This window comes from Drosophila guanche, unplaced genomic scaffold, assembly GCF_900245975.1.
Source record: "Drosophila guanche unplaced genomic scaffold, DGUA_6, whole genome shotgun sequence".
Classification (NCBI taxonomy): Eukaryota; Metazoa; Arthropoda; class Insecta; order Diptera; family Drosophilidae; genus Drosophila; species Drosophila guanche.
The window spans coordinates 1,244,366-1,265,974 of NW_022995745.1; the positions used below are offsets into that span (position 1 = coordinate 1,244,366).

A 21,609-nucleotide genomic window follows, 5' to 3' on the forward strand; every position below is an offset into this window, starting at 1 on the left:
AGACCTGATCCGTAGGATTCAAGGCTGCATAGTAGGGCGGCAGCGAGGGATTGCACGCAATTACTGTGGAGGTAGGATGAGAGTTGTAGGAACAAATAGCGCCAATGCTGAAGACTACTCACAGGGAAACATATTATCTTCAGTGGGAAAGAGATTGTTCGTTTCAGTTGTCTTGCACAGGAACTTGGTGAGGGCCTTCTCGATGTCCCGCTTCTGGCAGGCGGCCTTCTCCCGGATCGCCTCGTACTCCGTCACCGGCTGCTTGTGCGTCGGCGTGCGTATGTAGGCATGCGGATCTGGCATGGGCGGAAAGTAACTGGGCACATACGGTGGATGCGATGCCTTGGTGCCCGCCTGGAGCAGACTCAGTGTGCGCTGTTGTGTCTGTTGTGGCGGCATCTGCACTGGCGCATGCGGCTCGCGGCGAAGGTAAGTCTCCAGGCTGCCAATATTTTGACCCATGCCTATAAGGGCCATGCTCACATCGCCCACTGTTGCCATGGTGCGCCCACTGAGCTCGCAGTAGTTGTGCGACGAGTTTCCCAACTCCACAATAACTGCAAGCAACAAGATATCAATAGTATGCGAATAAACTTTTCAAATTTTTCGTACACCTACACGCCTGCAGCATTTCCGTGAGCGTCTCCAGGCACTGTGCACTACATTGGTTGGCCCCCTTATCCAGCAGGAGCTGACAAATGACCTTGACGAGCAGGCGACGGTAAACGTCTACGTTGGGTGTCGATACCGATTCGATCTTGTCCATTTCTTAAGATTATTTCACTTTAAATTTAATATTTTCAAAATGACAAACAATTTGAAATGTATTCCGTCAGCTGTTCCACAGAGGGCTGCCACTGTCACTGTCCAGTGTGGTAAAATGCGCAATGTTATTTATATGCATGTTTTGTTGATATTTTTAGTTTCAACATTGTTTTGTTGACAAGCCAGAAACAAGAAGCTCCAAAAGCTTATCAATCTTATGGATAATTGATTGTTGAATCGAATGAAATTATAGTTTTAGGACTGTGGGTTCTAAGTAGCTGAAAATATTAATAGGAATATCAAAAGCGAGGAAAATGATTTACGAGATGCGGTATAATTGGGTATATTTAAAAAACGAGACCGTACATTTCAGTATATAGCTGAGGGTCAGGCGGTATGTTTTATCGATAAGTACGCGGCCACATTCTTTTCGTGAATTCTGCTTTCTGTGGTCACTCGTGGCGAAATTTTATATTTCAATTTAACACGTTTAAACTGCAGTGTACAGTAAAGTATTAAACGACTAAAGTATATTGAGTGTGCACAAATTCATGTTTCCATTAAACATTTGCAGATGCCTGGCGTTGAAACTATAAAGTCCTCTTGGGCCGATGAGGTGGAGCTCGACTACGGCGGCTTGCCGCCGACAACGGAGAACGTTGAGAATGGCCACAAATATGTGACCGAATACAAATACAACAAGGACGACAAGAAGACGAAGGTCGTGCGCACCTACAAAATCTCCAAGCAGGTGGTGCCAAAGACCGTGGCCAAGCGCCGCACCTGGACCAAGTTTGGCGAGTCGAAGACGGACAAGCCCGGACCCAATTCGCACACCACAATGGTATCCGAGGAGATCATCATGCAGTTCCTCAACTCCAAGGAGGACGAGAAGGCCAACGATCCGCTGCTCGATCCCACCAAGAACATTGCCAAGTGTCGTATTTGCAATGGCGAGCATTGGTCCGTCAACTGCCCCTACAAAGGAACCGCCATGGACACAAATCTCATGGAGAAGAAGGCTGCGGCGGCTGCCTCCGCTGCCGTTGATGCACCCAAGTCTGGTAAATATGTGCCGCCATTCCTCAAGGACAGCCAAAAGGGCGGCCTGGGAATGCGTGGTCGTGACGACACCGCCGCCATTCGCATCTCGAATCTGTCCGAGTCGATGACGGAAGCGGATCTGGAGGAGCTGGTTAAGAAGATTGGACCACAAAGTAAAATGTACCTGGCCCGCGACAAGAACACCGGCCTATGCAAGGGTTTCGCCTACGTGCACTTCAAGCAGCGCAAGGACGCTGCGGCGGCCATCGAGATATTGAACGGACACGGCTACGACCATCTGATTCTCAGCGTGGAATGGTCAAAACCGCAGAACAATTAGTCGTGTTAGTCGTCTTGGTTAATATCAAAGCCGAGCTACATATCTGTATAGGCCCGTCTATTCGCCCCAGCGCCGCTACAGGCTCGGTTTGATCACAAAACAAATATCCGTAAGCTAAAGGTTTGCTTTGCTACAAATAAATGAGAAAATATATAGCCGCAAGGGCACCAAAAACAACAGCAGACAACATCCTGTGTGTGTTTAATTTTAACTTTGTTTAATCAAATCGAATCAAAAGTTCCCTCTGAATGGACTTCACTGTACTTCTTGTACCTGTTTCTTGGGCCAATATGGCAACGCTGGCTGTCACCGCGCGGGGCTGGGGGCTGAGCGCTGCTGCACAAAACGAAAACAAATTTTTGTATTTGGTTGTTGTTTGTTTTGCTTTTCGCCCGACTGCGATATTTACGCAAACTTGTGGCTAAAAATAGGACTAGATGCCGCAAAACATTCAAAAGTAGAAACTTCGAACAATAATAATATTTTTGAGGCGCAGGTGTGCGCTCATTTTTCAGTTGTACGTGACGAGCCCCCGGCCAAACATCAGGCAGAATACCTGCTCACAGGTATCCCTATCCCAGTCGCCATGGAACAGCCCAGCGTCAAGCGGGGACAGCGCATCCTCAAGGAGAAGCCTTTTGCGTTTGTCCTCAAGTCGCAGTATCGTCTGGAGCGCTGCGACAACTGCCTGGAGGCGTAAGTGCCACGCCACGCGATAGAAAGGCAAGAGATATTAATTGCTTATTAAACGTATCCATTATGATCCTAGGGCCAAGGTGCGAAAGTGTTCCAACTGCCGTTATGTGTCTTACTGCAACCGTTCCTGCCAGACCCAAGCCTGGGCACAGCACAAGCACGAGTGCCCATTCCTTAAGAGCATTCAGCCACGAATTGTGCCCGATGCCGCCCGCATGCTGTGTCGCCTCATTTTGCGCCTCGAGCATGGCGGCGATCTGATTCGTGGCTATTATACCGAGCACGGCTCCCGCAAGTTTCGTGACCTCATGTCCCGTGAGTAGTCTCTTGGGCCCTGTTTTGGGACTGCTAATTGCTCCTGGCTTTTCGCAGATTATCAAGAAATCAAAAATGATCCAAAGCGGCTGGAGCACTTGGACTCGCTGCATGCCGTGCTCACGGACATGATGGCCGATAGCCCGAGCACAGTGCCCAACAAAACGGAACTGATGAGCATCTATGGCCGTGTAAGTAGACAGGCACCCACCTGCGAATACTCCCGAATGGGAAACCAATCGATGACGCGCATCTGGCGCCTTGCCAGGTGATTGATCATCAACTATTCCTTTTCCTTTTGTTCTCTCTTTGTACCCGCATTTGTATTTGTGTATCTCTGGTATCTATGCGGCAGCTAATCACAAATGGTTTCAATGTGTTGGATGCCGAGATGAACTCCATTGCCACGGCCATTTATTTGGGCGTTTCGATCACCGACCACAGCTGCCAGCCGAATGCAGTGGCCACCTTTGAGGGCAACGAGCTGCACATACATGCCCTGGAGGACATGCCGAGCCTGGACTGGTCCAAGATCTTCATCAGCTACATCGATCTGCTGAACACGCCCGAACAGCGGCGGCAGGACCTCAAGGATCACTACTACTTCCTGTGCGTGTGCAGCAAGTGCACCGATCCAACGGAGACGCGTGCCATGACAGCCGCTGCCTGTCCCAATCCCAAATGCAGCGCCAGCATCAACATCGAGTGGCACAACTGCAAGCGCTGTTCGGTGGGCATCAGTCCCAAGCTGAGGAACGCCTACAATGAGATCACGGCCTTGACCAAGCACAAGCTGGAGGCCATGAAGGACGTGGCCTGTAAGTGTGGGGGCTTCTACATAATTTCAGTGATAATTCTCTGCCTGCTTGCAGATCTGGACGTGTGCAAGGTGTGCCTGGACAAGCAGGCGGGCCTCATGCATCCGCTGAATGTTTGGCATTTGAAGACATTGGATGCCGCCTTTGAGGCTGCCATCGAGGTGGGCAAGTGGCAGGATGCCCTCGACTATGGCCAGCAGCTGTTGCCGGGCTTCCAGAAGTATCATGGACCATGGAATCCCCTCCTGGGTCTGCTTCAAATGAAGCTGGGCAAGATACAGCTCTACGAGCGCCATTACAAGGAGGCCATGCATCATCTGGCGGAGGCTCAGCGCATACTGGTCGTCACACATGGCCGCGACCATCGACTGCTCGTGGAGCAGCTGTATCCGCTTATATTTCAGGCTCGCCACGAGGCCAACTAACGCACACACACACATCTTGTTGCATTGTTTTTATTAAGAATTAAAGCGTAATCTAAAGAACAATCAGCTCTAGACAATCTGCGTGATGGCCTTGGCCCGACGATCGGTGTCCTGGAAGAGAGCCCGTATCAGATATCGTATTTCATCGGCCTTATAGTTGGCCGTCAGTGGACCGGCACCGTCACACCACAGCTCGGTGATCTCCTTGAGCGAGGCATTCATCATGGTCTTCAGTTGCTGCAGCTTCATCCACGAGCGCACCTGATGCACCTCGTGGGCATCGCGGAACAGTTTCGGCGCCTTCTCCAGCACCACATCGATCAGGTCGCTCACATCGCTGGCCATTGTGGCGGAGATGTCGCGCTGGGTGAACACGCGACGCACCAGCTCGTTGGTGAACGAATGCAGCAGCTCGGCAAAGGTGCTGTTGTACACCTTATCGGGCAGGACATTCTGCCACACGTTTTTCAGCAGCTCCAGCTGGCGCAGACACTGGCGCACCAGCTTCAGCGGGCCCGTGCCCAGCGTGTGCGGACTCTCAAATTCTGCATAAAATGTACGAAATTAAATGTGCCCGACACAATCGATGGAATGGATACTCACCGAAACCATCCATGATGTCCATCAGTATGGAGGTCTGGTAGGTGACCTGCACCCGGAAGTGATTGGCCCCAGTGGCCTGCAGTGTCTTGACCAAAGCGGGAAAGCTCTCGATGCCCTTGTTGGCATGCTGCGCCACCCAATGGGTGAAGTACATGCAATTGTTGTGGAACAGCACCGACTGCTGCGGTATGCTCTCGAGCAGTTTCTTGTGCACCTTCGGCACCTCGTCAATGTACGTCTGCAGCATCATGCCGATGACACCAGCCAGGGGATCAGCCTCATCCTCGCCCACCTTCTCCGTCGGTTGTCGCATAATCCGATCCATTAGCTTCACAAAGTCCTGCCAAAGGGGAACGAAATTTGATCAGAATCGAATGTAAGATGCCTATGAATCTTTTGCTACCTGTGCACTCTTCGAGACCATGCAGCGGGGAAAGAGAAAGGGATCGCCGGTGACGTCTGTGGACAGATTGTTGGGCGCTACCAGCACCATTTCCTGCAGATCTCGTTGTATGATCTCGCGCGTCGACTCTAGGACACGACTGAAGAGACGATTGCGATAGTAGGTCTCGTACTGCTCGATAAACTGGCTGAGGCCGCGATCCACTTCGGGATTGATGAGGAACGAGTCGGCGAGGAACTGCTCAAAGTGCGCCACATCCTCGCACAGCGTGGACGTTTGGTACTCCTCCATGGTCTCGGGCACGGCTGGTATGAGGCACTCGTTGACCAGCAGCTGCATCATGCGATCTCTGACATGATCCCCAATGATGCTGAATACATGCTGCGTGCTGGACACGCTGTGGTTGATGCCGCTCAGCGTCTGGATCAGCAGCGTAAAGTGCTCCAGCACCTGCTTGTAGTTCGGTCTCAGCTGTGTGCCAGTGGCAGTCGCGTTCGCAGCGGTGGCCGTGCTCGTGCCACTCTCTTTGGTGGAGTACGAGAGGGACAGCTGGATGTAGGTGCCGGCTTCGGCATTGTCATTGCACTCGACACCCACCGGCTTTAGGATGAGCGGCTCGATGCAGTTCTCCAGCAGGAATTCGCAGAGTTTGACTGGATTGTATCGCTCCTGGAAGAGAGCCACGACAATGTCCTGCAGCTGGGCCTCCTCCTTGCTGATCAGCAGCGTCACGCACTTGGAATTGGGATAGGACTTGCAGTTGAGCTGCACCAGCCGATCGAAGCGCTCCTGCATGTTCTGCTGCAGCAGATGGGCCTGCACATGGTACTTCACCTTGATCGTCTCGTAGCATTCGAGGGCCTGGAAGACGCGCATCACATCTTGGGACGTGGCCTCGCCCTCGCCGTAGATGAGCGATCGCAGGCTGCCCACCAGATCGAGCACCACCAGGTAGTCCTTGGTGCCCTTGGCCTCCTCCACGTACTGGAACAGCTCATCGATTCTCAGAATGTGCTCGCTAACCTGCAGGCCCAGCATTAGCTCACGCAGCTCCCGACTGTTGTCGGCCAACTTCTGGCTCGAGCCACTCAGAGCGGCCAGACCCTCGATGCCCACAGTTTCGAGCAGGTCGTTGATCTCGCGGCCCAGCGAGCTGGACTCCTCCAGGAAGATGTCCGGCGATGTGTGATTGGTCATAAACTCTGAATAGTTCTCGCTTATATGCTTTCTGACGCGCTCTTGGAAGCGTTCAGTGCGCGTCTGTACTTTGGAAACGGTCGATTTGGTGTCCTCAAGGCTGGCACACCCATTGCCCTGGAACATCTCTGGCAGAATCTTCATCTGCGCACTTGCAGCCATTGTTGAAAGCTTTTCGTATAGCTCTTGTTGTTTTACAGTCAAAGGTTGCAGAAACAAAATATAAAACAACGACAAAGACAAAAAAAAAGACGAATTTGTGTGTTTGTGGCGGCGGCTGCCGAGTGTGGCCAAATGATGGTGTTTAAATACTGCGAAAAAAACAGTACCATGCATCTATCGATATTCAGGTATCGATACTCAGGTGGGCTTAAAACTCTGAAAAAAAGCGAACTTAAGTTGTTTATTTCTGCTTTTAGCATCACTCAACACAGTTGATTCTTGTACACTCTGAAAAAGCCACAAATTGTTTGCTACGTGTCCGCTCTGCCAGTATCGATGCAGTGACCTAGTGAGACCGTCTGATGAATACCAGCCCAGCTGTTGTATCGATATCCTATCCCACCATTTTGAAATTTACTGGTAGAGGCGGCAAAAATGTAAGCGTCGCATTAGCCACTATCAAAATTTGCACAATCGAAGCAGGCGTTTAGACACATAAAGTACGGCAGCCGTTTTGGTTTTGTTTCGTATTCTGTTTATTAGTTTTGTATATTTTCACATTCCGTCACTGCCGTACATTATCTATCCGGTCTAGAAGGTAAGAAGTTTCATCAAGAAGGGCAAAAGATGCAACTGCTAATTGGTCCGGTGTGATCTCTACCGCAGATGTCCAGCGACGAGAGCAGCTCGGTGACAGTGGCCTTGCGCGTGCGTCCCCTCGTGAAATCGGAGGTGGAGCGTGGCTGCCGTATTGCACTAGAGCGTTCGCCGAACGGCGCCCCTCAGGTGTCGATCAATCGCGGCGAGTGCTACACATACAACCATGTCTTCGACATAAATGACACACAGAAGGATCTGTTCGAGACGTGTGTACAGGGCAAGCTGAAGAAGCTGCTCGATGGCTACAATGTGACTATCCTGGCGTATGGCCAGACTGGCTCTGGCAAAACCTACACCATGGGCACGGCCTTCAATGGTGTCCTCGACGAGGATGTGGGCGTCATTCCGCGTGCCGTCCACGACATATTTGTTCACATTGCCGAGCTACAGGAGGAGTACAAGTTCGAGGTGACCTGCTCCTTTGTGGAGCTCTACCAGGAGCAGTTCTACGATCTCTTCTCGCCGAACAAGCGCGACAAGGCCACCGTGGACATACGCGAGATACAGAATCGCATTGTGATGCCCGGCCTCACCGAGCTGGAGGTGAATTCCGCCCGTGAGGTTACCGATCATCTAATGCGCGGCTCTGCCGGTCGGGCCGTCGCAGCCACTGCAATGAACGAGACATCGTCCCGTTCTCATGCAATTTTCACACTCACCGTGGTGTCCAGCAAGCTGGAGGGAAGGTAAGTATCCACACACAAAACACACAAGCTGAACGCTGTCTAAATGAACTTCTGAACTTCAGAAAGGTGGTGACTACTTCCAAGTTCAATCTGGTGGATCTGGCTGGCTCTGAGCGCTGCTCCAAGACACTGGCCATAGGCGATCGCTTCAAGGAGGGCGTGAACATCAACAAAGGCCTGCTGGCCCTCGGCAACGTGATCAACACATTGGGCTGTACGTTTTTCTTCTTTTCTTCTGCATTTTCTTTTCTTTTGTCACTTTTTGGGTTCCACTTTTACAGCCGGACAAACTGCCGGTTACATACCGTATCGGCAGTCCAAGCTGACGCGCCTGCTGCAGGACTCGCTGGGTGGCAATTCGATCACATTGATGATTGCCTGCGTCAGTCCCGCGGACTACAATGTGTCCGAGACGCTGAGCACCCTGCGCTACGCGGATCGGGCGCTGCAAATCAAGAACAAGCCGATGGTCAACATGGATCCCCATGCGGCCGAGATCAACATGCTCAAGGACATCATACAGAAGCTGCGCGTGGAGCTGCTGGCCGTCGGCAAGATGAGCAACTCGATTAACTGTGCCGTGGGCGCGGCCGGACTCGATCCACTGCCAAACGGCGCTGACGGCACGTTGGTGTCAGCCTCCGCCGCAGCTGCCGCTGACCAACGGCCGCTGCAGGATTTGGTCAAGACGCTGCAGGAAAAGACCCGCAAGCTGCAGAAGGAGCTGCACCAGGCATTGATCGACCTCACCGAGAAGGAGATGCGCGCCCACATAGCCGAGGCAGCCCACGATAAGCTCAAAACTTACATTGTCCAGCTGAAGAGCAAGCTGCAAGAGCAGCAGCAGCAGCAAGCAGAGGGCGCCGACACAAGGGAACAGCCATCGGACCAGATGCGAGAGATTAGCCAGCTGGTGGATCAGTTCGACGAGGAGCTGCAGCGCACCGAAGATGAGCTGCAGGTGCATGGCCACGAATCGAGATCGAGTCAGAGAATCAATGCGGATGGTGAGGGCGAAGGCGAGGGCATGGGGGATGAGGTGCACGAGATGCTCAATTCCCAGTCGGAGGATTACACGAACAAGCAGCTGGGTCTGGTCGGCGAGCTGCGCACGATCAACCGCCACCTGGATCTCAAGCAGGAGCTGCACGAGCGCATTTGCCGAAACTTCAGCAAGCTGGAGAAAGAGGACGATGAGAAGGTGAAGCAGTGCAACCAGAAGATCGACGAGCTGGAGAGCGAGCGGCGCGATCTGCTCGACCAGCTGCGCAACATCAAGAGCAAGGATCCCTCCGCCAAGCTGGCCGAAGAGCGGCGCAAGCGGCTGCAGCTGCTGGAGCAGGAAATCGCCGATCTGCGGCGTAAGTTTATCACACAGGCAAACATGCTGAAAATGCGCGAAAAGGAGCGCGAGAAGATCAACAACTTGAGCGCCGAAATACGTACGATGAAGGAGTCAAAGGTGAAGTTGATTCGCACGATGCGCGGCGAGGCTGAGAAGTTCCGCACGTGGCGATCAGTGCGTGAGAAAGAGCTGACCCAGTTGAAGAGCAAGGACCGCAAAATGCAAAGCGAAATGGTGCGCCAGCAGACGCTGCACGCCAAGCAGCGGCAGGTGCTGAAGCGCAAGTGTGAAGAGGCTCTGGCCGCCAATAAGCGCCTGAAGGACGCACTCGATCGCCAGGCTTCGGCACAGCGTCAGCGCCATGCCAAGGATCAGACAGCTGCCAAGACAGACTCCTGGGTGGATCGCGAACTGGAGATTATTCTCTCACTCATCGATGCCGAGCACAGTCTCGAGCAGCTCATGGAGGACCGGGCCACCATCAATAATCACTATAATATGGTAAAGTCTAGCGGGGATCAGAAGGAGCTGGCCAACATCGAGGAGGAGCTAGAGATGCGCAACGCCCAGATAGCCGATCTCCAACAGAAGGTCTGCCTCAGCGATTTGGACAGTCGGAGCAAGGCGCTCGCCGAGAGCGTCCAGAGCATCAGCGAATCGCGTGCCGTCAGCAAGCAGCTGCTCAAGAGCCTTGTCCAACAGCGTCGCCAGCAGGCGCACAGCCTCAACGAGCAGCGCACCGCCATGGATGAGCAGCGCTCCCATCTGCAGGAGGCCCAGCAACAGCTCGACGACCTGGCCAAGCGACTGCGCCAGGTCGAAAGCCAGCACGAGGAGCAAATGCTCGCCCAGCAGCGTGCCTACGAGGAGAAGGTGGCCGTTCTGCTGCGCACGGCGGCCACTCATCAGCCCGCCAACGAGGAGCACCAAGAAGTTATCGAGGAGCTCCTCAGCAGCCGCGAAGCTCTTCAGCAGCAGCTAGATCGCCTGAAGTCAAGAAACAAAAAGGCGGAGGCAAAGGCAAAGGCTCCACCCTTGGAGAATCTCGATTCGAGCGTTCAATTCCTCTCGGACACGGTTGAACTTGTGAGCGATGCCAGCGATGATCCCGACTGGGTGCCCGTGTTCAGCAAAGCCCGTTCCAAGGTGAGTAGAATCTTTCAGGGGGCAGAGCCATAAATAATTAATTCCTCATAGCAGAGATCATCGCAGTTGGCCAACGACAGAACCGAAAATGGCCATGCACAGGCCCAGGAGACGTCGAGCAGCGAACAGCAGCAGCAGCAGCAGGTGCTCGGCACAAGCAGCGAAGTCAATGGATCGATCACTTTGCACAACTCCACCACGGTGACGGAGGTGGTGGAGGGCGGTCGCCAGACGCAGTCGAAGAGATGCAAGTGCCGCACAAAGTGCAACACAAAACGCTGCTCCTGCTTCACCAGCAGCAACGGCTGTGCCGATCACTGCGGCTGCAAGGGCTCATGCTTGAATCCAATGAACTGCAACGCAAAGCCACCGCCGCCGCCACCACCTTCGCACCAGGCTGATGATATCCTCGTGGTCAAGGAGGAAAGAGAGCAGCAAGATGATGATGAGATGACGGGCGATAGCACCACATTTTCCTCGCCAGAGCCAGCCAAGGTGCTATCGCCTACAAAGCGATCGATCGATCAGAATGCCTTTCCACCAGCAATTGGCAGAGTCCTTTCTGAAGATGAACTCACCCCAAAGCTAGCCAGGTCTGAATAACAAGATGAACATGAGTTGCATGAGGTTTTAAAATAAAATACATTTCCATTCTTTTCTCTTTCCCTTTTTGCAGAATGTCTGGACTGGCATTCGCCACCGCACGACGTAAATTCTTTTAGGTGGTGAAGGGAGTAGCTGCCTTTGGGTCAGACCGCGATCTACGTTTCTGATTTTACATTCTCTAGAGCATAGACTTATTTTTGTTTATAGTAAGATAATTTTACAAGTAAAATGTTATGTTATCCGAGCCACCGATAGCGCCCATCACCTTGGCTGTTGTTAAAGCGAGCGCGCGAGCGAGAGAGAGAGAGAGAGAAAGCTATAGCCATGGTTTTTACCATCAATTTCATAATTCATAATAATAATAGTAATAACTCGCACATGTAAATTTCTACATTTTATTGTTTTTTTGTTGTTGTTGTATTTGGTTCTTTTCTTTTTTTCATAACAGTTTCAATGCGTGTGTGTGTGGTTTATGGTATGGGTGCGTAGTGTATCCTTTCGCTGTGAGTGTCCATTGGGGTCTTAACAGAAAGGGTCGACGTAGAGTGTGCCCAAGCTCCCTTTATCTACTTCATATATCACAGCGGTGGGCAGACTCGAAACGAGAATCATGCACATGGCATGTAATGTGTTTTTTTTTGTTTGTCACCGCTGTATCATTTACACCGACCACCATGGGTTGTGGATCGTAATGAAAGTATGCAGAATGAAGGAATAAATACGAAAAATGTATAACCGCAGGTTCCGCGGGATATTGTGAACGCTTGGATTGAATGACACATGTACATATACAAATATGTAAGTACATAATATTAACATTCAATGTTTCCCGGATATTGTGCTCTGTTGCTGCAGTTTTTTTCATTTTATCCATTTGATTTTGGTGTGAAGTCGGACATTTAACAGATATTCGCCTCAATTCTTCTTTCTTCAATATACAATACATTAATGTACACATTTTAAATAATAATAATGATAGTAATAATAATAATAATAATTGAGCTACGTAATATAGTACATATGATATTTACTATATAGTATACATATAAATATAGCGCTTTTCTTCACTACAGACTATCAAAAAAAAGAAAAAAAAACAAGATCCAAAGAGTAAAGAACGAACAGAAATTACACTTAATGGAGATTACATTTTTGTTTTGCTTGAGTGCGTTTTTGGGTGCATATCTTGCATAGATCTTGCATTTATCCATTCTCCTTGTGTCCAACATTTTTGTTCTTCTTTTAGTGGTTCTTGCGCCGCTCCTTGATTTTCTTTGTGTGCGATGTGATAGGTGGAGATGCGTTGTGAGGCGATTTGTGTGGATGAATGAGGAATGGTGTGATTGGATTTATAACGAAACAACAATCAATATACACACATACACATATCTATGTATATATCTATATAAATATGCATATGCAAAGGTGTGTGTGTGTGTGTGTGTGTGTGCGGTGTGTGTGTGAGGGAATCTTATGCCTAAAAATTACAAACAAATCAGAATTCAGATAGTGTATTGTGTGTGTGTGCATATTTATCCTGGCCATCCATTGTGCGATATCTTTGTTTCATTTGGTTTGGCCCGTCATTACTTATACCGTCTCCAGCACACGCACATCCTTCTGCACCACATAGAACTTGTGCTTCTTGCCCACCAGCCCCCAAATGACGGCCACATTCTCGATGACCACATTGACGGGTATCGTGCAAACAGCACCCAGCACACAGGCCAGAAACCGAAACAGTCCGAAGCGATACAGCGAGAAGGATTTGATCACACCAAACACATACATATATATGTTGATGGCCGCAATGAAGGCGCACACAAAGTCCACCAGATTGGGACAGGGTATCGGATAGAGGCCGGCGAAGATAATGTTCGATGTGGAGAGCGGCATGGTGACCCACGAATAAACACTGATGCCCAGCAGCAGCTTGTGCCGGAAGGGTATCATTTTGGAGTGGACCACCAGCAGGATGCCCTGGAGCCAGCGCTTGCGTTGCTGCAGGAAATCAAGTAGCGTGAACGGCGACTTCTCGTACATTTCGCCCTCAATGAAGTTGAACGTGTAGCCCTGGCTGAAGGCGCGCATCGCAAAGAAGCAATCCTCGGCCACCGAGCCATCGATGCCGTTGTCAAAGGAGACCGACCGCTCGGCACCCACCTGCCACAATATATAATAAACAATTAAATCAATTGTATTTTCACTAATGTAGAGACACACTCACCTGGGTTACCACATAGCTGCCCTTCCAGCTGAAGAGTGGCTTGTGGAAGAGCTTAAACTGCAGCCTCAGCTTGCCCATGTCATCGGACACCCGAAAGCTGTCCGCCAGCGTTGTCAGCCAATTGACAACATTCTCATTGGCATAAGTGATGAGGCCCTGGCCGAACGGATGCTTGCCATCCAGCACGAAATTAATAATGCCGCGCACCGAGTTCTCCGTGAGCAGTGTCTCCTCATCGAGATGAACGATCCAATCGTTGTCGTTCAGCACATTCACCGAATCCTCCAGGCAGTGCTGCAGGGCTCGGGACTTGAAGAGGGCCCCCGTGCGCGTTTTATACTCTTTGGGCACCACAATCTCTCGGATGCGTCGATGCTGGGCCAAGTGTACGGCCTTGTCGGTGACCACCTCGATGAGGAAGTTCTCCAGGCCGGTGTCTAGGCAGGTGTTCATGTTCCGCAGGACATTCGTTTTGACCAGATCGGGAAAATCGCCGCGCGTCACCACACGGATGCAGATGAAGGGCGCCAGCAGGGGGCTGCCCTTGAGGACAACCTTCTCGGGGAAGGCATTGTAGAAGACCAGGCCGCAGAAATTGAACAGCACCTGGGGCAGCGTGAGGAGGGTGAGAAAGCGAAGTAAGTACAGCAATACGGTGGCCACATCCCCATACGCGGACCATGGGTCGACAAGCGTGAATGAGTTCTCGTCGATCTTGATGCCGCCCGAGAATACTTCGAAGGTTATTATCACAGTGAAGAGCAGTGTGCAGTGCAGCAGATGTTTTGTTGTGGAGTTCATTCTGAATGCTTCGTAGGGCTCCCGACTCTACGTATTGTAGATTGTAAATGGGTTGTGTATCCTCTCGTTGGTTACGCTCGCTTGCGGCCTACTCGCTCCTATCGATGAACTTCTTGGAGGATGTGCAGTGGGCAGTGGGGCTCCTCCTCGTCTCTCCTTGTTGCTTGTCAATTGTGTGTTTGTTCTTTTGTTTAAGTAAGTGATTTGTGCTTCCTTCTCCTTTAAGTAGACTTGTGCTTGCGCCGGACGGGGGTGTATGCTGCTGATGCCAGAGTCTCTCTCTCTCTCTCTCTAGCTCTATCTTTATCTCTGTTTTTGTTCGTTCGTTCGTTCGTTTCGTTGGATGACGCCTGATGACTGGATGGTTGATGAATCAGAGACTATATTAGTAATTTTTGCTTTCTTTTTTGTTTTGTTTTTATTTTTATGTTTGCCTCCGAGCGGAAGTTAACCCAGCCACTGGGATCGCGTTCCGTTGGCTTGTTGTTTGCTGATAAGTTCTAGAGATGCAGGAGTTCTCTCTCTCTCTCCCTTCTGATCTCCTCTCCTCTCTCTCGTTCTTTGTCGCTCAGTACACAGTTCTCAACTAGTGGATCTAATGGATCCTCTCGTTCTCAGCGCCGATACGTGGCCAGACGACATTGCTGTAAATGGGAAAACAAACGGTAAATTAGCATCTCTTCTCATCTCGCTTACACACGATCTGTTTTTTTTCTTCTCTGTGATGCATGCCGACTGTGGGGGAACAAGTTGCCCATTACGAATTAATTGGCGCCAGTATTTGGTAACCCTAATTTTTGTAACCTCTTGCATGACCCTGAACCACATCACCAGAGCAATACAAACAAAAGGCTGTGGGTTTCCGAAGCTCCAGATACTCTTACAAAACGATTTACATATATATTCGGATGAAACTATGAGGAACACGCACAACATGAAACGTCAGATGCTGCCACAAGACGCGACGCCATTTTGGTGGCCCCACTCAAGACGCACAAGTGAATGCTTGCCAAAGAGAAACGTTCGATTATGGTAAAAATACATTTGGTGTGCCTGATGTTGCAGATTGAGGCACGTTCTCGAGCTTCGCTTATAGGGAATAGTAAAGAAAAGTAAGCAAATGGCTCAAAAGGTTTACAAATGAATACGAAATAATTGTAATACCCTTCAGTGAGAGTATAAATACCATTTTCATAATTATTACTATTATTAACCAAGCAAACAAAACAAATATTAACTTATTCATAATGTATGAACAAACTGCCCAGCCAGAACGCAGAGTTTACTCCAGTTTATACTCCAACAGATTCCACTGAGAGAACAGGCCATAATTTGAACAATTGCGAGAGTTCAAGTGTCAACCGATTTGATTATAATTGTTGAAATATTTCCATCGTGACAGCAGCATTGGAGGGCAGGTCTGTACTCTACGAGTTTTATTTGGGTTGGCAATTGTCGGCCGATAGCGTCTAATGATATCCACCAAATAGCACAATCACCCATAATTGCTTATACAAATGAGAAACATATGAAGGTGGAACATTTTACATGGTCGCAGTTAAATTTTGGGAGTGAATATTTCAATGCGTACGATTGGGAGTAGTATCACAGGGTGAAACTATGTACTTAGCTGCAGGATATTCCGGGTCGATTCTAAGTGCTTCTACCTTATGGATGGCAATATTTATTTTTTGAGCCCTTTATTTATCTGTACTTTCTCCTAAATGTGATTTTGCTTGGAGGCCACTTGATTAGAGATAGATCTGTGTATGTGTACATAAGTGTTATTTGGTTTTTAATCTATAGTTTCCTGTTTAATCTATAGATAGTATATGTGCCCCTCTCTTCCAAGAAAAGAAATAACACTCTCTTGTCGTATGGCTTTTTCACAGTGTTTTTCCACCATCCATCCATCATTCTCGTTCTACCATAAAGAAAATCCATACTCAACCAGGATAATGGCTTATGGTGGTGCGACGACTGATGGGCACAACAACAACAACAAATAATAATAATAATATTAATACAAATATTCACATATAAATCCCCAAAACTTGAATTAACTTTTGTTATGAGATTCATTTTCAGTACAGAGCCAGCTCAATGCTCCCCGAGGAGTCATTTGCACAGCCATCGGAATGAGGGGCCTTAGATTCGATTCTATTGGGAGGCATAAAGATTACATGCACTCGTTTATCGATTTATGCCGCCACCACATGGCACCAGTGGAATACTTGAATGACGGACACTTTCCAGAGGGTTCGTTTCCAACTGTGTGTGTGTGTGTGTGTGTGTGTGTGTGTGTGTGTGTGTGTGTGTGTGTGTGTATGTGTGTGAATAGCCCTAGATATTGTACATACAACAGTGCTATATATTGTCATAATATTATACCGAATGTTCGCAGGCAACAAATCGAATGACTGGTTCCCTCTTGATAAGCTGCATATTACTATTCCATATAAGTTCCATATAATACAATCTTCAAGCGATACCGATAAGCGTTACTATCTGCAGAGCAGAGCAGAACACAACCAATCCTTCCTTCTTCAACTATTGCGAAATCGCATCCAATCCGTAGCGTTACGATCTGTTTCGATCCATCACATGCGTAGCAATGCCGTTGACTCGGCAGCCCCCGGCGACCTCACTCGCACCCGGGGATCGCGGGGATCGTGTTCCCGGGTTATCAGTTTTGCGTCTGTGATGAGTGATCCACGATCCGCAGTCGAGATTGCAATTTCTTTGAATGATTCACACGCTGCGCGACAGTTCCGGACAGACGACAACGACGACGGGATTCGAGGCAAGTCGAGTCGCGTCGGAGAGAGAACTCAACTCTGAAGATAGCGTCGCTGCGTACTTTTGGATTGTTGTTGGGGGCGTAATGAACTTGGATCGCTTGGGCGATAACCGGTCCCTCGTCCACTCCGCTGGGAGATCTTTCTCTCTCTCTCTCTCTCTCTCTTATATATATGAACAGCAAATCAGGCTGGGGGCGGTGCAATCATTCAAACAATAATGCTGTGTTTTTTTCGCAACGAAAAATTAAAATGTGCAACGCTCCAGCGATTACACACAGGGCTCAAAAACAGACACAACGTCGTGAGGGGGGCACTCATTGTCGATTCTGTCTAATTGCTGTTGAATATTGTATTTTTTTAGTGTGGCCTAGTGTGCTTGTGTGTAGATATTCGACACTTTGGAAGTTGACTCCAATTAAGTTTAAACTTGAGATTCTACTTAGCTGAGAGAATTCAGTGCATGGCAAGCAATATCTAATCGGACAACGAATACGAGCCCTACCCTCACTCACTCAGCACTCCGAACAAGCAGGCAAATAGTCAAATAGTCGGTGAAGTTTAATGGTTCCCCTCTATATTAGGTTGGTGGCATCAATTAGCACGTTTAGCTGCCTCCAGGGAGTGCGAGTGCGAGTGCGAGTGTACGCACCACTACTCAATGACAAAGTCCATTAAAGGTAGTGGATCCCAGTCCAATGTTCATATGTAGATATGCTTGGGAAATCCCAGCCGATGGATGAACTGACACTGGCACATGTGCAGGCAGGTAGTGGGGATCCAGCAGGTGTTATTATTACCCACCCGTTCGTTTCTTCCCGCTCCTTTACTCTGCTCTGATTTTTCGCTCTTTTCGTTTCGTTTCGATTTGATTCGATTATTCGATGTTCAATTCGGTGTAACTGTGTGGCCGTTGTTTTCCCTCTCGCGTGCTTCAAACTTCGAAGGCAGTCGCCGGTACACTGGACGACGACCCAAGCGCAGCACAAATCAGCACTCGGGTACACGCCAGACCGCCAGAGGTGTACCCATATGTACGTGTACCTGTACCTGTGTACCTCATAATAATAAATTAAATACGTTATCAAAGTACAACACACAATCAGAAGAGCAACGCAGGGTAGCAGCAGTGCAGACCATTTCTAACGCGCTCGATTACGTCGTCAATTGCCATTTCTCGACCCACACACACACTGCCAAGTCGGGCCTACAGCTGGAGTCAATCCAATAGAAACGACACGACCACAATCTTCCTCTGCCTTAATAATCTCTTTGGACCTTTTCCATAAATATTCATTTTACAAAGAGCAAAGCGGGCATCTAGAAATCATAACACAGCCGAACAATGAATGGCATTTATACCATTTGTGGGGACAATGAAATCTCAAAAGATTTCCGTGACTTTGAAAGATCGGGGCTGGTTGTCAAAATAGATCGACAAGAGATGTTGATCCTGTGCCTGTATTTACTTGCAATGTACCCGTATACCCCCTAGAATGTGTTAATAATATTACAGATCCGTTGCTATTCATTCGTACTCTGTTGGACAGTCATATTTACGTGCAGTATAGTGTGTGATGTGTGGATCGAAGGCATCGATCACATCGTTCGAGCTTTTGCACCACTGTCAATGAACGGATTTATATTTCCCGCAATGACTAAGAATATGCATGCACACACACACGTGCCAGAAATTCCCTGTAATTCACCAAAAAATTTCGTCATCGTTGGGGCGGCAATGGCGAGGGGGGTGGTGTGATTAGAGAACTGGACAGTCAGATAGCCAGACAGACAGCCAAACACGACAGGTGGGGGTGGTGGGTGATCAAAATATTTAGGTTGTGGGTTTTTTTTTCTTATTTGCCAGTGGAGGCTCTCCTCTTGTCACGCGGCCCAGAGAAAGAGCGCTGCCCGGCTGGCTGGCTGCGGACTGTGACTAGTCCGCAGCGGAGGAGAGGCCATCGCTTATCGCAGTGGGTTGAGCAAACACGGACAAACTCGCACACTGCGACAATGGACGTGGACACACAGACTGTGTATCTGTGCGTAGATAAGCGCCGGAATAGAGCACTAATGTACACACTGTAGTGCATACACTGTACAGTGTACACACAGTCTACGTACATACTCGTACTCGAACTCGTACTCGAAACGTACATCAAGTGGATAGGTGGGGATGGATGTTCCCCCTAGAGGGAGCAGCAAACGAAACCAAACGAATGATCCAAGTGCTTTGAGGGATCCGCATAATACCTATCCCAGAAAATCGTTTCGATCGTTTGCTATGGGAAAAATAAATACTAGACCTATGTAGCTTATTGGCATTACTCATAGAAGGGATACCGGGTACACTTCCACTGCCTATCCTCGTGGAAAGATCGCGACTGTACTGACATCTACATATGTATGTATGTGTATGCAATGGAGTGCAGCAATGGACAATGGTGGAATGGGTTTAGCCACAACCTTGATTCAAGGACACTTTTAACTGCTTTGTTTGTTTCGTTGGGTTGTAAATAATAAATGGCAGGAAAATGTCAGTCACGAGATTTTCAACTACACGCACACTCACACACACACACACACACACACACACATGGCCTTGGTATGCGCGGGAGAGAAGAACAACAAACAAACAACAAGAAGTGCTAATAGGACGACAAAGAGAGCCACAGGCGGTGAGGGGGAGGAAAAGGGAGAGGGCGTATGGCGTACATGTCCAACTAACTCGATTTGTTGTGGAGCCCCACCGTGTGCTGGGGCGCGTCCACTGCTGCTGGCTGATCCACTTACCATACTTCTGCTGGCCGGTTGGCAGGGGGTTGAAGAGGGGCGGGCGGGCGTCGGCTTGCAGCTCAAGGAGCGGTCAATATTCGGTTCGTGTTATCGTTCTTGCTGCTGTTGTAGCGATAGGCACGCACCCTGGGACACACACACACCCAAGGGATAAGAGGGCGGGAGCAGTTGGTCTTGTTTCTTCTCAGGGTGTGTCTTTTTTAGCCGCAAAAATTATACACACGCACCAACAGCGGCGGCGGCGTCGTCGACTCGTGTAAACAATTGAAGATATATCGATGACGCGCTCAAGACGTTTCTGGCTGCTTTTTCTCTCACGCTCGCTCTTTTTACCACTCTCTGGTGGTGCTGCTGCTGTTACCGTTTTGGCGCCTGCCTGCTCTCTGCTCTTCTTCCGCTGCACCGCACTCTCGCTCTCTCTTGCTCTTGTTGCTAGCGGTGCCGATTTGTTTGGTTTATTTTCGAATTAGAAATCTTTTCAATGCTGGTCTTTTTATCCTCCTTTTGTTTTAGCAACAACAACCAGTTCATAAATAATTTGTGATTTTTATATGGAGTATATATTTTTATTTTCTTGTGCCTTGCTAATTGATTTTTTTCTTTGCGTTTTTTTGTTGTTTTTTTCGTCTTTCGTTTCTCGCACCACACACACCACCCCGGTTACCGCCCGTGTCGGATGATCTGCATGCGATTTTTGCACTGCCCGTTCGTCACAAGAAAAACGAGATTGAACTAATGTTTATGAGGGGAGAGGAGGGAACAACAATTGGCTGTGGAGCCTCAATGATGGAAATCGATCGATTTTCCAACAGCACGAGGAGCAGTACTTCCTCCCAGACGCCTTTTTTTGCTGACTTTTTTCCGCCTCTCTGGCGTTGGTACGTGTTGGAACAGCGGCGGCGGCCCGACCTACAGTAAGTTGTATTTCCTACGCGATGTAGGTGTCTGTCTGGCGGCTATAGTTCACTTATCGGACCTTGCATTTGCGTAATTCGTTGTTGGCGCGCACATTTTGGCAACAAAATAAAAATTGGAGCCCGAGCGGTGACCGTCAGAGTGACCGCGGATTTAACGATAAAAAATACCGTTAGACCCTTAAAAATAAAGCGAAATATAACTTCGCATTTTCAACATATACCGGAAATATACCGCAGAAAATCGTATTCACTTAGCTTCGTTGTTCTATTTCATTTTACAGGCTAGTTGGGACTACTAAAACTGATCCTATAATTTAAAGCGATTGATCAATCAATTTTCTCTCTAATGCTCTCTTATTGTATCGTTTATAAAAAAGAGGGTCAAGCATAGAAGGCACAAAGAAGTGTCCTTTTTTACATAGTAACTACACGATAACTAGAAAGTTGCTACATATCCACTGCGTATGGAACCTATGTATACCCTATTTTCTCTATTTTAAAATTGGCTTATGATGCTTAGAAATTGGAAATATTTGAGTTTTTTTTTAAATATGGCAAGATCATAGAACGTGTGTACGAAATGTGACGTCATTGTTGCTGGCTAACCCGAATAACCTGCAGGGTAGAGTTGCTTATTGCTTAAAGTGCAATGGGCGATAAAAAAAAAACAATATATACCTGTACGATTTATTGTCCATAACGTTTGCTTCCTTTCATCTTGGACCAGAGCTGGGCTCCCAAATAACATATACCACTGGAAGGTGTACAAATAAGTGACGCGCGCAGAATGGGGCTCCAACGCCAGGACAGGAGTTACAGTCGAGCTCCGCTTTGCACGCGTCTGTTGTTTTATTTCATT

The 21,609-nt window shown here is 48.9% G+C and overlaps 6 protein-coding genes across 10 annotated transcripts in view; 3 read left to right on the top strand and 3 right to left on the bottom strand.

The window, feature by feature from the left end:
* LOC117581396 (transcription initiation factor TFIID subunit 8) overlaps positions 1–857 on the bottom strand; it is a 1,990-nt gene extending 1,133 nt beyond the window's left edge. The window contains 3 exon segments of the mRNA XM_034268541.1: positions 1–63; positions 123–557; positions 619–857. Coding sequence (XP_034124432.1) covers positions 1–63; positions 123–557; positions 619–766 — 646 coding nt within the window. The 5' untranslated portion in view covers positions 767–857.
* Positions 1–4,466, top strand: part of LOC117581384 (histone-lysine N-methyltransferase SMYD3) — a 23,465-nt gene extending 18,999 nt beyond the window's left edge. Inside the window, exons 3-7 of one of the 2 annotated variants that reach the window (XM_034268525.1) lie at positions 2,706–2,845; positions 2,919–3,160; positions 3,218–3,351; positions 3,516–3,978; positions 4,033–4,466. In XM_034268525.1, the coding sequence (XP_034124416.1) occupies positions 2,736–2,845; positions 2,919–3,160; positions 3,218–3,351; positions 3,516–3,978; positions 4,033–4,403 (1,320 nt within the window). In that variant the 5' untranslated portion in view covers positions 2,706–2,735 and the 3' untranslated portion in view covers positions 4,404–4,466. Of the gene's footprint in view, positions 1–2,461; positions 2,846–2,918; positions 3,161–3,217; positions 3,352–3,515; positions 3,979–4,032 lie in introns of those variants that run through there. The other variant, XM_034268523.1, reaches the window with a different exon arrangement.
* LOC117581388 (eukaryotic translation initiation factor 3 subunit G-1) lies at positions 1,138–2,331 on the top strand. Of its 2 annotated transcripts, XM_034268530.1 has the most exons (3): positions 1,138–1,277; positions 1,340–2,151; positions 2,200–2,331. In XM_034268530.1, the coding sequence occupies exon 2, from the start codon at positions 1,340–1,342 to the stop codon at positions 2,147–2,149; it is 810 nt and encodes a 269-aa protein (XP_034124421.1). In that variant the 5' UTR covers positions 1,138–1,277; the 3' UTR covers positions 2,150–2,151; positions 2,200–2,331. The 2 variants fall into 2 exon arrangements, with proteins under 2 accessions (XP_034124421.1, XP_034124422.1); XM_034268531.1 differs by having other exon boundaries at positions 1,206–1,272; positions 1,340–2,331.
* LOC117581375 (centromere/kinetochore protein zw10) lies at positions 4,418–6,894 on the bottom strand. The gene is made up of 3 exons (XM_034268510.1): positions 5,410–6,894; positions 5,007–5,346; positions 4,418–4,948 (listed from the first exon to the last, which is right to left on the bottom strand). Exons 1-3 carry the CDS (start codon positions 6,766–6,768, stop codon positions 4,473–4,475), a joined length of 2,175 nt encoding a protein of 724 aa, XP_034124401.1. The 5' UTR covers positions 6,769–6,894; the 3' UTR covers positions 4,418–4,472.
* Positions 6,895–7,184: 290 nt separating this feature from the next.
* Positions 7,185–11,596, top strand: LOC117581371 (chromosome-associated kinesin KIF4). Of its 2 annotated transcripts, none has more exons than XM_034268506.1 (6): positions 7,185–7,366; positions 7,435–8,114; positions 8,177–8,328; positions 8,396–10,605; positions 10,657–11,198; positions 11,282–11,596. In XM_034268506.1, exons 2-6 carry the CDS (start codon positions 7,435–7,437, stop codon positions 11,325–11,327), a joined length of 3,630 nt encoding a protein of 1,209 aa, XP_034124397.1. In that variant the 5' UTR covers positions 7,185–7,366; the 3' UTR covers positions 11,328–11,596. The 2 variants fall into 2 exon arrangements, with proteins under 2 accessions (XP_034124397.1, XP_034124398.1); XM_034268507.1 differs by having other exon boundaries at positions 10,660–11,198.
* Positions 11,597–11,776: 180 nt separating this feature from the next.
* Positions 11,777–20,896, bottom strand: LOC117581383 (beta-1,4-mannosyltransferase egh). 2 transcript variants are annotated; one of them, XM_034268522.1, is made up of 3 exons: positions 19,831–20,896; positions 13,439–14,883; positions 11,777–13,374 (listed from the first exon to the last, which is right to left on the bottom strand). In XM_034268522.1, exons 2-3 carry the CDS (start codon positions 14,237–14,239, stop codon positions 12,802–12,804), a joined length of 1,374 nt encoding a protein of 457 aa, XP_034124413.1. In that variant the 5' UTR covers positions 14,240–14,883; positions 19,831–20,896; the 3' UTR covers positions 11,777–12,801. The 2 variants fall into 2 exon arrangements, with proteins under 2 accessions (XP_034124413.1, XP_034124412.1); XM_034268521.1 differs by lacking the exon at positions 19,831–20,896 and adding an exon at positions 17,842–18,000.
* Positions 20,897–21,609: the final 713 nt, after the last annotated feature.

What these genes read in the sequence shown, in the direction of transcription:
- LOC117581388 (XM_034268530.1), top strand. Translation starts at nt 1,340, where the DNA reads ATGCCTGGCGTTGAAACTATAAAGTCCTCTTGGGCCGATGAGGTGGAG.
- LOC117581375 (XM_034268510.1), bottom strand. Translation starts at nt 6,768, where the DNA reads ATGGCTGCAAGTGCGCAGATGAAGATTCTGCCAGAGATGTTCCAGGGC. An exon ending in TGGTCTCGAAGAGTGCACAG is followed by an intron (nt 5,347 to 5,409) that starts GTAGCAAAAGAT and finishes CCCCTTTGGCAG; the next exon opens with GACTTTGTGAAGCTAATGGA. An exon ending in GGACATCATGGATGGTTTCG is followed by an intron (nt 4,949 to 5,006) that starts GTGAGTATCCAT and finishes CATTTTATGCAG; the next exon opens with AATTTGAGAGTCCGCACACG.
- LOC117581371 (XM_034268506.1), top strand. Translation starts at nt 7,435, where the DNA reads ATGTCCAGCGACGAGAGCAGCTCGGTGACAGTGGCCTTGCGCGTGCGT. An exon ending in TCAGCAAAGCCCGTTCCAAG is followed by an intron (nt 10,606 to 10,656) that starts GTGAGTAGAATC and finishes AATTCCTCATAG; the next exon opens with CAGAGATCATCGCAGTTGGC. An exon ending in CTCACCCCAAAGCTAGCCAG is followed by an intron (nt 11,199 to 11,281) that starts GTCTGAATAACA and finishes CCCTTTTTGCAG; the next exon opens with AATGTCTGGACTGGCATTCG.
- LOC117581383 (XM_034268522.1), bottom strand. Translation starts at nt 14,239, where the DNA reads ATGAACTCCACAACAAAACATCTGCTGCACTGCACACTGCTCTTCACT. An exon ending in GCAGCTATGTGGTAACCCAG is followed by an intron (nt 13,375 to 13,438) that starts GTGAGTGTGTCT and finishes ATATTGTGGCAG; the next exon opens with GTGGGTGCCGAGCGGTCGGT.